Source organism: Notolepis coatsorum (assembly GCF_963971535.1).
Source record: "Notolepis coatsorum genome assembly, chromosome: 1".
Lineage (NCBI taxonomy): Eukaryota > Metazoa > Chordata > Actinopteri > Aulopiformes > Paralepididae > Notolepis > Notolepis coatsorum.
Genome location: NC_140165.1, coordinates 72,593,233 through 72,607,825, shown reverse-complemented (window position 1 = coordinate 72,607,825; position 14,593 = coordinate 72,593,233). Strand labels below are relative to the sequence as shown.

The following is a 14,593-nucleotide window of genomic DNA, read 5'->3' as shown; positions in this document are numbered from 1 at the left end:
TAATTACTAGTACCTTGAATGATACTGTATAATAATTACTAGTACCTTGAATGATACTGTATAATTACTAGTACCTTGAATGATACTGTATAATAATTACTAGTACCTTGAATGATACTGTATAATTACTAGTACCTTGAATGATACTGTATAATGAATGATTACTAATACCTTGAATGATACTGTATAATGAATGATTACTAATACCTTGAATGATACTGTATAATAATTACTAGTATCTTGAATGATACTGTATAATAATTACTAGTATCTTGAATGATACGGTATAATAATTACTAGTACCTTGAATGATACTGTATAATAATTACTAGTACCTTGAATGATACTGTATAATAATTACTAGTACCATGAATGATACTGTATAATTATTACTAGTACCTTGAATGATAATGTATAATAATTACTAGTACCTTGAATGATACTGTATAATAATAACTAGAACCTTGAATGATACTATATAATAATTACTAGTACCTTGAATGATACTGTATAATTACTAGTACCTTGAATGGTTGTGTACTGAATTAGTACCTTGAATGTTGATGCTTATTCTGATACATTTTATATCCATAACATCTTTGATCATTTGATCCATGAGATGAAGAACCATACAAATCTGTTTTTAAAAGTATTCGGACAGCCCATATATTTGCAGTTGTAAAGTAAATCGAATGTACACAACACAACAGGCCTTTAGATCATTAGGTTTGAAAACATTGTTCATGTAAAAGCGTAAAAACAACTGTTTCATCTGTTCAAACACATTCTGCAACAACAGGTACAGAAGATCAAATGGAATAACTGTGGAATAAAACCCAAATGTTTTGTTTGCCAATTTGAATAGAAACACATTTTATTGCAAAGTTAAAAAAAATCACTTAACGTCTTCGGAGAAACACTTTCAATCTCTGTTGACGCCACCTGGTGGTATGAGATGAAACTGAACCACTGAAGCCATCTGGACCAGCAGCATGCAGCTGTGTTTTCCACAGGCGCTCACGTCACCTGTGGTGGTAGGAGGCTGGGCCAGGTAGGAGGCCGGGCCAGGTAAGATTACGATACACATAAATAAAACAGCAAAAAGAAATTAGCAAATACCATACTCAAGAGCCCTGTTAAAGTGTTTTGGTGGGCGGCTAGGTGGTGTAGTGGGCAAGGCGCTCGCCATCAACGCTGGAGACGCTGGGTTCGAATCCAGCTCTCGGCTTTTGCTACCAGCTTGGCTGGTCGTTCATACTTCAACACAATTGGCAGTGTTAGGGGTGGGAAAGCTGGCGGGTGGGTCCTGGGCGATGTGGACAGCGACCCCTACAGTTCGGTCGGGGCGCCTGCACAGCGAGGGTAGGATCTGGAGGGAGGTAGTGTGACCTTCCACACGTTACACTCTCCCGGTGGCGTGTATGCCTTCTACAACGCTGTTCCAGTTCCGCGTTGCTCTGATTGGCCGAGCGTGCGCATGAGCCGCGACGCGGCCCTCAGCCAGGCAGCAATACTAAGCTCCAGTTAACCTAATTTATACCGTAAGCAATCATTAAAAAAATATACCATTAACTGGAATATGTTGTTTCTTTACACATATGTTGGATTATGTAATTGGTTTGTCATGACAAACCAATAAAAAATCGCGCGACTCTGGCTTCATCGCCGCCTTCGCGGCTGCGTTGCGGGTCCACGACCCTCCGTGCTGCGATAAGGCTTTCAACAGCGGGGAGAGTATGCTGCCGCGAGCGGCATCGCTGAGCTCGCCATGGTGTCCGCTGGACGAAGCCAGAGACGATCTTATTATGGGGCTTATGCCGAGAAGCAGTAACACAACAGTGAACACATAGTTGCAATGCATCTGTCAGTCATACTTAACTATGTGTTCACTGTTGTGTTACTGCTTCGTGGTATAAGCCCCATAATACTCTCCCCGCTGTTGAAAGCCGGAGCACGGAGGGGCGTTGATGAGCGCAGCGATGCCGCTCGCGGCGCCTACTCTCCCGGCTGGCGAAAGCCTTATCGCAGCACGGCGGAGGGGCTTGTCGCGGCTCATGCGCATGCGCGCGCTTGGCCAATCAGAGCGCAAAACGGCAACGCGGAACTGGAACTGCGTTGTAGAAGGCATACACGCCTCCCGGTGAGAATCTGCGCTGCCAGGCTGGCTGCCGGCTGGCTGCACATGCGTCGGAGGAAAGCATGTGACAGTCTCCGGCCTCCCGGACCAACAGTAGGGGGGAGTGCGCAAACAACCAGGAAGGGGGTTGGGAATTGGCATAACGACTAACAGTGGGATGGGAGAAAAATCGGAAAAAGGAGGGGGGAAAAGATAATAAAAAAATAAATAAAAAAAAGTTTTTTGGTATCCATTTGTGGTGCGTCTGTCAGATATTGGGCCACCATATATAAATGTATGTATGGGAAACAGTGTACAGAATAATATAAATCATATTTAACACCACTGGTAGGGTCAAATAACTGTACACTTATGGATTATGATTTGGCGTGTGGTCCAGAGCCTTGGATCTTCTGGAGCAGGAAGTCCATCTGCAGGTTGAGGTTGGGCTGTCCTTTCTTGGTCTTCTTGTTCAGCATCTGAAACGTCTCCGTTTTCTTCTGGTTGTACTTCAGGATGGCCTCCTCCCTCTTCTGCTTGTCTGTCAGGAACTCCTGTGGGGAAATACAGGAGAGATGTAGATATTAATGAGACTATGAGAGATGTAGATATTAATGAGACTATGAGAGATGTAGATATTAATGAGACTATGAGAGATGTAGATAGTAATGAGACTATGAGAGATGTAGATAGTAATGAGACTATGAGAGATGTAGATATTAATGAGACTATGAGATGTAGATATTAATGAGACTATGAGAGATGTAGATATTAATGAGACTATGAGATGTAGATATTAATGAGACTATGAGATGTAGATATTAATGAGACTATGAGAGATGTAGATATTAATGAGACTATGAGATGTAGATATTAATGAGACTATGAGAGATGTAGATATTAATGAGACTATGAGATGTAGATATTAATGAGACTATGAGATGTAGATATTAATGAGACTATGAGATGTAGATATTAATGAGACTATGAGAGATGTAGATAGTAATGAGACTATGAGAGATGTATATATTAATGAGACTATGAGATGTAGATAGTAATGAGACTATGAGATGTAGATATTAATGAGACTATGAGAGATGTAGATATTAATGAGACTATGAGAGATGTAGATATTAATGAGACTATGATATGTAGATATTAATGAGACTATGAAATGTAGATATTAATGAGACTATGATATGTAGATATTAATGAGACTATGAGATGTAGATATTAATGAGACTATGAGATGTAGATATTAATGAGACTATGAGATGAGATAGTAATGAGACTATGAGAGATGTAGATATTAATGAGACTATGAGATGTAGATATTAATGAGACTATGAGATGTAGATATTAATGAGACTATGAGAGATGTAGATATTAATGAGACTATGAGAGATGTAGATAGTAATGAGACTATGAGAGGTGTAGATATTAATGAGACTATGAGATGTAGATATTAATGAGACTATGAGATGTAGATATTAATGAGACTAAGAGATGTAGATATTAATGAGACTATGAGATGTAGATATTAATGAGACTATGAGATGTAGATATTAATGAGACTATGAGAGATGTAGATAGTAATGAGACTATGAGAGATGTATATATTAATGGGACTATGCGATGTAGATAGTAATGAGACTATGAGATGTAGATGGTAACAGTTTTTCAGATATTATTTGGAGAGAGATGATGTTTCACCTCTTTTTTCTGTCTACGTTTTTCTTTGATCTTCTCAAACTCCTCTTTTGTCTTCTGGTAAGATGTCTTCCGTGCCATTTTCTTCTTCATCCGGTTGCTCACAGGGACACTGGGGAGACATGAAGTAGGATTACCGTTGTTTGTAGGGCCGTCCCCTGACTAAAGACATTCTTACTTGACTAATGGCGACAGGATTTTGTCGACTTGTTGATTTAATGGATAAATCTACAAAAGAAATACCCACATTAATGTCCTTCTGCACAAGGATTCAGTCATTCAGAAGAGACCAATGCATTATTGTTGTATGTTCATCTGATGAATGATAATTCATTCACCTAGATGACGAAACCACAATTAATGTTATTATTTTACACCTCACCTCCACCCCACCTCCACCATGGCTTAACACTAGGGCTGTCTTAAATACTTCGAAGCTTCGTTCGATGGGCATGGGCAGGGGAGGAAATTAGGCCACTTTACTGGCCAAATGCTAGTATTTTTTACGTTTGGCTGGTAAAAAAAATCAGATACCCGCCAGTTGGCTGGTAAGCCAAAAAGTTAGTTTCCTCCCCTGCTGGCGAGTATACAAAAAAATAAAACATTCTGCAATCACTGCACTGGCAAACGGTGCGCGTCTTCTGAGTGTTCGCTTTAGTTGACAGTGCCACGAGAGCACTGCACAAGACCACCCGCGGACATATAATGTTTAATAAACGTTTGCGCAGTACTGGCCAACCCGCGGACATATAATAATAAAAGTCCCGCGGTACTAGGCTAGCCATCAGGAGCACTCGCAAACAGATAACGTTAAACACAGCAGAAGATGGAAAACAGACAGACTGACCAACGGGGAACTGCATCCAACCCTAGTACAACCCTCGAGTATAAGTTACTAAGGACACATTTAAATCACAGAGGTGTAATGTTAGTCTACTGGAACTGTATACAGTGGTTAGCTTCTAGTTAGCGTTTTAGCTATAGCTGCTTGCTAGCTAACGTTAGCCCCGTGTGCTCCAAGCAGCCAGCTAGGTGTATCTGTTATGACTATAATGTTTCCAAAAAAGCACCGGACTACGACGTAAGGTTAGACATTTTATTTCATGCTCAAAAGCCCCTGGCTTGCACATCGCAGTCACGAAAGGGGCTAGCTCAACCAGTGCACTGTGCACAACAGCACACCAACCCAACTGACGTTACCACAACACTTGACGGTACTTCACAGCACTGTCGTAAGACCCCCGTGCTGTCTTAAAGGCACAGTGTGCCTACCCAGATGCATACACAACATTGACGCGGCTTGACATACAAAGAAGTAATTATCACAATTAGCGATTTTTTTTGTCTGGTAAAAAATCTGTTTGGCTGGTAAAAAAAATCAGATACTCGCCAGTTGGCTGGTAAGCCAAAAAGTTAGTTTCCTGCCCTGGGCATAGGATTCGAATATGAAAATAAAATTCGATTATTAAAAAAATATATATATAATAATAATATGATATTTTTTTTTGTGCAAAATCAACTCTGCCTCTCTTTGTTAACTACAACAAGCAATGCTGTTTGTTATTTAAGATGAGTGCCGTTTGTTATTTAAGATGAGGTCGGACTCTGCACTGACAGATGTGTTCATTGTGCTGCTTTTATAAAGCCTCAAATGACGGCTTACAATATTTCATGAAAGCAAAGTGTTTTGTTTGTCTAAGATTTAAAACGGTTTAAACTTTACAGCACTGACAAAGTTGAACAAAGTGCTGTACAAGTCCCACAACATTTATATATTAAAAGAAAAAAAAAAGAAAAAAAAGTTAAATAATAATTTTCTTTTCCTCTCTCGAAGCTTCGAATTAAAATGTCATCATGGTTGGACAAGCTGTTGAATTTGATGTTTTCCTTTTGTGTGAACAGCGCCACCATGAGGTCAGATTACTCTTCACACAGACCTCCTTGCTGTAGTAGAACAAAACAAATTTTGGTGCAAAATCAGACTCACACAGGTAACACGTCACTTCCTGTTTACCATGCGTGTATCTGAAATTCTATTGGATATGGTGGTCGTATGGTTTGGCCTTTCAAAATAACATAATGTGGAGACAGCGGCCCCTAGAGGCCACACAGCAGGTTTGGTGAAAGTCGGATGAACAGCCAATATGGAAGACTTCAATATGGAGGACCCGCAACTTTGGGTTTACTTTTTGTGACTGTACAGCTAACCCTTTCATTGCCACACTACAGAAGGTTAACCTTTCACTACCACACTACAGAAGGTTAACCTTTCACTACCATCCTACAGAAGGTTAACCCTTTCACTACCACACTACAGAAGGTTAACCCTTTCACTACCACACTACAGAAGGTTAACCTTTCACTACCACACTCACTACCACACTACAGAAGGTTAACCCTTTCACTACCACACTACAGAAGGTTAACCTTTCACTACCACACTACAGAAGGTTAACCTTTCACTACCACACTACAGAAGGTTAACCTTTCACTACCACACTACAGAAGGTTAATTCACTACCACTACAGAAGGTTAACCCCTTCACTACCACACTACAGATGGTTAATTCACTACCACACTACATAAGGTTAACCCTTTCACTACCACACTACAGAAGGTTAATTCACTACCACTACAGAAGGTTAACCCCTTCACTACCACACTACAGAAGGTTAACCTTTCACTACCACACTACAGAAGGTTAACATTTCACTACCACACTACAGAAGGTTAACCCCTTTCACTACCACACTACAGAAGGTTAACCCTTCACTACCACACTACAGAAGGTTAACCTTTCACTACCACACTACAGAAGGTTATATTATCGTACTTGGCCATCGCGTCCCGCTCTTTAAGCCTATCGAGATATACCTCATCTCATGTACATATTGTACTCCATCAACGAAAAAAACAAGTACACCTACACCTGCCGGGTCCCGCCCCTATGGAGGCGTAGCCTATAAAACAGTAGGCATGGTCACCAAACACTCTTCCTCTATTTTCGTTTCCATCATAACGGTTGCAGTGCACCTTATGTAAACTAGTTGTTATGAAAAGATTAGAGAAATTGCGTAATGTTGAATGCTTACCAGAGGTTTGCTTACCCCTGGCATCTTCGAGGCATGTTTCAGCGACACGTCGGGCCTGTGTTGATGTTTCCTCGTCTGACGGCAGCAGACCAAGGGGCAGCGTACAAGGTTTGGCTATCGAGCCGGCTTGTACAAAGGTAGGCCCTGTGTCATCAGGCATTAATGTTGGTATTGGTAATGCTGTGGAGTATGTTTCGGCGCCAGGGCCGGGGTGGCTTGGTGAACGTTCCACTGCAGTGGACGATTTCCTGGCGATCCTGGAGCACGCTGCTAACGCTAATGCTACTAATGCTACTGCTAATGCTAATGTTGATGCTGAAATAGGTTGTTCCCCGCCGCGGGACATTGCCGTTTATCCCTCCTCTTGCTCGCTTCATTGATGAAGGTCAGTCGGTTGCTAATGTGGGGGGTTTCGCTGAGTCCTATTTACCTTTTTTACGGGTAAACGGGCTAACAACAGGGTGCAGGCCGGGTGTACCGTGGCTACGTAGCCAGGTAGCTTTGTTCCTGTGCCCCGGCGGGGATGAACGATGTCCCACCCGGCCGATGCTTGAGAGCGAATCGGCTTGGAGGGTGGCAGTATGGACGGATGAGTGGTATACTGCTGCAGGATGGTTTGTAGCGGCGGCCAGTGTTATGGCTCAGCTGGCTAGTTTCCTATCCACATTGGCGTCGGGTAGTAGGGCTATGGGTCCAGCCGACATTGTAAACATGTTGCATGTTTGTGGTGTTATAGAGATCTTGACTCAGTCGCAAGCTATAACTGCGGGGAGGATTAGGATGCTATCAACGTTTGTTGTTAGGCATGTTTGGTTGGAGCACTCTCCTCTTGGGGAAGAGGATAGGTTTTCTCTCACGACTCCTTTTTCCACGGAAAGACTTTTTGGTCGTTCTGTGGAGGCGCAGGCGGTTGTTGATCTGGGTCCTACACCGCCTCACGCTGTGCAGCCAGAGGTGGGAGCACGGTCTCGTCAACGACTGTGGCGAGGCCCTCGACAGGCGGCCATGTTTCCCCCGCCAGTGGTGCCCTGGGCGGAGAGTCAACAGGATTCCACAAGGCCGACAGCCTTGGCGGCCGAGGGATCGGCCATTTTGGGTGAATTCGGCTTGGATAAAACAAGCCGTCGTCACTTTGCCGCGAGCAGCCCGCTCCCCGTTCAATCCTCTCTCTGTTACCCACGGAAGCGGGGCTCTGATCGTTTTCCTTTGGCTGCGGGCCGCGAACCTTCTTTGAAGCGCATGCGGCCCCATTCTTCACTTCTCATGGGGACAGGGGCTGACACCCAGTTGATGGCTGAGCCTGGGTCTGTCCGTGAGAATGTTGTGCTGTCGCGTGGCTCCTGCACCACACGTTGTGTGATGGATGAGCCTGGTGTTACAGCTGCCACTAGCTACAGTGGTCAGCAGGGGGACTCGAGGCCTCTTCTGTTGAATGCACAGCAAGGGTTACCCCGGTCTCGCCTTCGCCAGGCGGGGTATCACGCTGATGCCTCCCACTCCCGTCCCGGAGTGGTCTGCAAAGAAGAGGCGAGCGTGATTTGGGTGGTAGCAATATCACTGCAGGGCTTCAGCGTGTAGGAGCCCATGGGGTCCTCATGCCTTGCGTGTCTAGCTGCGGAACAACTCCTCAGCATGCGCTAGAGGGGTGTTCAGGGGGGGGGTGTGTGTCAACCAGTTTGATGACAGCTTCTCCCGTATCAAACCGGCCATTTCTGTCGGGGTCCCCCCTTGGGTGCGTCGCACAGTGGGAGGGACCGGGCCAACTATCTACTGTTCCTTGCGGCCCAGCGTCAGTTGACGGCGGGTTCGCTGTGGGATTATTTTCACATATGGCGACAAGAATGCCGTTTGGAGGGGTGGATAGAGAGAACGTTGAGGGAGGGGCTTGTTTTGCAGTTCGCACAACCCCACCCTCCGTTCTCAGGTTTGGTGCCGACCCTATTGTCAGGGTCAGAAGCAGTGACAGCCCTGGCCGACGAGATCCAATCTCTGTTGGCAAAGCAGGCCGTCGTCGTGGTTCCGAGAGAGGACGCGATGTCAGGCGTCTACTCCCGTTATTTTCTGATACCCAAGAAAACAGGGGGGGTCAGACCTATACTGGATCTGTCCACGTTCAATCGGTTGATTGTAGCGAGACCGTTCAGGATGTTGACCGTCAAACTCCTTCTGCTTGCTGTCAGAAGGGGAGACTGGTTCACCTCCATAGACCTGAAGGATGCGTATTTTCACATCCCGATTTTCCCTCCTCACAGGAAGTTCCTACGGTTCCTGTTTCAGGGCGTAGCGTACGAGTACCAGAGGCTGCCGTTCGGCTATTCTCTGGCTCCCCGCACATTCACCAAGTGCGTGGCGACTGCGCTGGAGCCTCTACGTCGTCGGGGGATACGGGTTCTATTCTATCTCGACGACATTCTACTCCTCAGTCGTTCGAAGGAGGTTGCCAGGTCTCATACCAGGCTGGTGGTGGAATTCCTCACCAGGCTGGGTTTTGCTGTGAATTGGAAGAAGAGTACACCTCTTCCCAGTCAACAGGTGGAGTACTTGGGCTTGACGTTGAGGTCGAGGCCCATGATTGTAACCCTCTCGGAGCAGCGCCGGGTGTCTATCATTCGCGCGCTCAGGGGTTTCCGTCTGGGAGGGACGGTCACAGCGCTGCAAGTGATGCATCTGCTCGGTATGATGGCATCTGCTCACACGGTGGTTCCTCTTGGCCTCCTCTTCATGAGGAGGATACAGAGGTGGTTTTTCTCTATGAGAATAGATCCGGTGAGGGACAAATGGAAACGGTTGACGGTTCCTTTGTCGATATGGGGAGATCTCGCCCATTGGAAGAGGCTGGGTATCCTCACCATTGGGGTCCCCATGGGCAGCAGGCGCTCACACGTCACGGTCTTCACCGACGCCTCTCTCACGGGTTGGGGAGGGACGTGTCGGACCCACGCAGTGGGGGGCAGCTGGACGGAGGTTCATGCTGGCCCGTCTACCCCGCACATCAATGTGTTGGAATTGAAGGCGGTCCTCCTGGTCCTCAAACGGTTCGACCACCTGGGGGTAGGCAAGCACGTTTTGGTCAGGACAGACAGTATGACAGCAGCGGCGTATATCAACAGGCAGGGTGGGACTCGTTCCATCCGCCTGCTCTGGGCGGAGGTCGAACTTTGGCTATGGGCATCTCGCAGGCTGCGCAGTCTGAGGGCGCTCCACATCCCTGGTGCAGAGAATATGGGCGCGGATATGATGTCTCGGGCGGTCCTCGTTACGACGAGTGGGAACTCCGCCCCGACATAGTCAGACAGATCTGGGATCGGTTCGGGGAGGCCTCGGTAGATCTGTTTGCGAGCCGACGCTCTCACAAGTGCCCCTTGTGGTTTTCGGTCAGTCGAGCAGATCATCCCCCCTTGGGGGTGGATGCCTTCTCGACCTTTCCATGGCCGCCCGGTCTTCTGTACGCCTTTCCTCCTGTACAGCTGTTGGGTCAGCTGTTGGAGCGGATATGGAGGGAGCGCAGGACGGTGATCCTGGTCGCGCCGGACCGGGGCACGGCAGTGTGGTTCCCGGTCTTGATCCAGCTTCTGGTCGCTCCTCCTTGGGTTATTCCTTGGTCGGCGACGGCCCTCTCGCAGCACAACGGGTCACTGTTCCAGTACCCGATGTTGGGCCAACGCCTGTTGGTGTGGCTGGTGGGAGGGTAAGTCTGGAGAGGATGGACCCTTCTGTGGTTGATACCATCCGGAATGCACATGCTCCCTCCACTGTCGCGCTTTACACGGGCAGATGGCGTATGTTCCAAGAGTGGTGTAAGGCGGGGGCAGGGACCCAGTCTCCTGCCCCCTGGATGCTGTCCTGGGTTATCTCCAGTCTCTCCTTGGTAGACTGTCGGCTTCGACGGTGAGGGTATATGCGGCGTCTATATCCTCCTATCATGAGGGGTTTGAGGGGAATGTCTTGTTCAGCCACCCTCTTGTGAAGCGTTTCCTGCTTGGCGCTCGACGCGTTAAGCCGGTGCAACGCTCTTTGGCTCCGACTTGGGATCTTCAATTGGTCCTCGGTCGGTTGTCCTTGGCCCTGTTTGAGCCGCTCGAGCAGGCGCCGTTGGGACAGCTGTCTTTCAAGACCGCGTTCCTGCTGGCTGTCACCTCCGCTAAACGCGTGAGTGAGCTCTGTGCTCTTTCGGTACGTCCAGAGTGCCTGTCTTTTCGGGCCGATTGCGGTGCCACTCTGCGACCTAATCCTGCTTTCATGCCTAAGAATATCCGGAGTTCCTTCCGCTCCCGGGATATTGTGGTTCAGGCGTTTCGTCCTCCTCCTCACACTAGTGAGTTAGATGCAGGCCTTCACCTGTCATGTCCGGTCCGTGCTTTGGGAATTTACCTCAGCCGTACTCAGGACTTCAGGGTTACCGATCAGCTTTTTGTCTGTCACGGTGGTTCTCGTGCCGGTAAGGCACTGTCGAAACAGCGCCTGTCCCATTGGTTGTGCGAGGGCATTGCCCTCTGCTACACGTTGGCTGGGCAGGATCCCCCTGGGGGCGTCAGGGCGCACCCCACTCGTGGGGTGGCTGCCTCTGCCGCTCTCCTGGCTGGGGCCTCGGTGGAGGACATCTGTGCTGCAGCTTCATGGTCCTCCCCGGGCCCCTTTGTAAGGTTTTACCTCATGGACATGACCGGGGGTTCTGTCTCCCAGGCGGTTCTGGGGTCTGTGGCCTTTCCTGCTTACCGTCCTTTGGTAGGGTAGCAGGAGTGTGTGGGTATGGGCCACAGTATGTTAGGTCACACGTGGTTCCGCCTGTGCTGTGTGTTCAAGGGGTTCTAGTTCCCTCTTGCTCGCACTCAGGTGGAGTTGACTGCGCCCCCCCTTCATTAGGAAGGATGGGGTGACGGGGCTCCCCAAACCCCTTGATGTGGGCTTACGGGTCCTCAGGGGGTGCATCTGTCGGGCCTTGCGTCCGCTCTAACCCATATCTCGATAGGCTCAAAAGAGCGGGACTCGATGGCCAAGTACGATAATATAACGTAAGGTTATGTATATAACCTGGTTATATGAGTACTGGCTAAGCGTCCCGCTCTTAAGCTGCCCTGAGTTCCCTTTTGAGGGATCTTTTACTGGAAACGGGATTTTTGGCGAGGAAGAGTGTTTGGTGACCATGCCTACTGTCTTATAGGCTACGCCTCCATAGGGGCGGGACCTGGCAGGTGTAGGTGTACTTGTTTTTTTCGTTGATGGAGTACAATAGGTACATGAGATGAGGTATATCTCGATAGGCTTAAAGAGCGGGACGCTTAGCTAGTACTCATATAACTAGGTTATATACATAACCTTACGTTAACCTTTCACTACCACACTACAGAAGGTTAACCTTTCACTAAATCAATACAGTGTCCTCCTTTTTTGCCACCGATACCGATCACCGATCGTCGTGAGCCATATCGGCCGATACCGATCGTTTTTGATTAAAAAAAAATTAAAACTTATTTTATATAATATTTTTTTTTAATAAAATATATATATTATATAATTAGACTTGTACTTGTATTATCTGCGAGACATCGCCACCACGCAACAAGTGAAAATGCTCGCTATCTGCAAACAGCTCCACTGTCTGTGTGTACTCTAGTAGCCTCCAGCTCCAGCAAGGATTCTCCTGCGCTGCAGCTGGACCCTATTGGTATAACGTTACTGTGCTTTGGTCATATCACATTCAGCAAGCCCTCAGCTCGAATACGCATTGAATCAATGTTATAAGACATTGATATCAGGAGCTATCTGTAGCTACTGCTAGCCGGATATATAACGTTAAGACGACGCCTCAGGGAACTATTTAGTTCAATGGGACATTTCGTTTTGAACAGTGAACTAACGTCAGATAACGCGAGCTAACGGAGGTATCAACATGGACTACTAGACTTGCTGGAGCATTTGTTGATATCAGGAGCTATCAGTAGCTAGCCGGCTAAATACCGTTAGACAATGCCTACTAAAAGTGAATAGTTGACTGGGTAATTTTGTTTAAACAGTAACGATAGCTAGGTAGCTAACGTTAGCTCAGGTCGAATGCACTATAGACTCGAGCAGAGCCTCCTCCTCTGTGTTTACAAACTTTACACGGGTGCGGGCGGGGCTAGGGAGGAGGAGCAGCGGCAGTTTGCAGGTCCTGTGTGTCTGAGACAGACAGCGAGTGAGATCTCCGCTTGATCGGTTTCCACGATCTGCGAATATGACTCATTATCAGAATTCACCGATCGCATATTTATACTGATTATCGGCCGATAACGATCGGTGGCCGATCGATCGGGGCATCCCTAGTTTTCACAGCATATTCGATAGCAATCCAGTCATAGCTTTTTGAGATATCTTGTTCCCGGGAAGCTCACCTGTCTGGTACCTTGGCCTCTACAGATGATGTGGTGTCCGACTGCTCCGTCCCCCCCGCTACAGCCTCGGGAGCCGAGGAGGGAGCATCATCAGCATCATCATCATCATCCTCCTCCTCCTCCTCCTCCTCCTCCTCCTCCTCCTCCTCCTGCTCCTGCTCACCACACCCGACCATTCTATACTGACTCCTTTTCACTCTGTTCATTCGAGCCTCCTCTTTCAGTTTCTCAGCTTCGGCCAGGTATAGATGCCGGAGGTGTTCGGGATAGTCCTGCTTGTATGACACGGCATTGGCGCTGGGGTTCTTCGTCCTCTTCATGCTCTCCTTCCGCAGCAGCTTGTTGTACTCGTGTTGGACCTTCTGTTTCCTCTTGAAGGCAAACCCCTGACCTGGGGGGACACACAAGTGATTGATTGATAACTTTAATTAACAGATTGCAGAATGGGTACAATACAGTACGGCTCAATACACACAATTGTTAAGGTGATGCAGACCAGAGAAAGACTTTCGTCTTGTTTACATCAGGGTCCCCCATTTTCAATTCATCAAGACATTTATGACATACTAGATCTTAAAAAAATATACATCCGAAGGGGAAGAAACTGTACATTGGAGGGGGTTGGGGGGATTTTGGCCTTTCCAAGAGGGGACATGACTATATCTGACAGTAGGTCCCATCATCAACAGGCTGGTCCAGATTCAGAATGGGCTGGAGGCAGACTAAACTAAACAGCATTAAATAGTTAATGTTGGCTCTTAGCCATTTCAAAAGATCCCGTTACTTGCTGATCGACACATGAGGCAAAAGTAGACTATTATTGTTACAGGCATATGTTTCTAGCCTGTGTTAGAGGGACACCTAGTGGCGCTTGACCGGATGTGCCATGTGGACATGCGCAGTGCTGTAACCTCAGTTTAATAAAAGATCTACTGAGACAACTATTAGTTTACCTTCCCCAACACTTCACCTCAGTTTAATAAAAGATCTACTGAGACAACTACTAGTTTACCTTCCCCAACACTTCCACCAAACACGTTCTTGTGTTCTGGGACCCATTTCCTCTTCTTGTTACCAGCCGTCTGTCTGTTACTCCATTGCTTTCCTTTGCCTTCACTAAACGTCCCTTTATTCTTCGTTTTCTGATCTGCCATGTTAGATAAACACCTTGTTGTGTAAATAATGTTAACTTGTGTGGAAACGTTCAATGTTTACAACTCTCAGCTCGCGTGCGTTTCCGACATGACGCGTGGTGATGACGCGTGTTGATGACGATTACGATTCCAAACAGACGCTACGAATC

At 47.1% G+C, this 14,593-nt stretch overlaps 1 protein-coding gene across 1 annotated transcript; it reads right to left on the bottom strand.

The window, feature by feature from the left end:
- Window positions 1–701: 701 nt before the first annotated feature.
- ccdc59 (coiled-coil domain containing 59) lies at window positions 702–14,518 on the bottom strand. The gene is made up of 4 exons (XM_084317816.1): window positions 14,303–14,518; window positions 13,291–13,681; window positions 3,830–3,938; window positions 702–2,670 (listed from the first exon to the last, which is right to left on the bottom strand). The coding sequence occupies exons 1-4, from the start codon at window positions 14,442–14,444 to the stop codon at window positions 2,494–2,496; spliced, it is 819 nt and encodes a 272-aa protein (XP_084173942.1). The 5' UTR covers window positions 14,445–14,518; the 3' UTR covers window positions 702–2,493.
- Window positions 14,519–14,593: the final 75 nt, after the last annotated feature.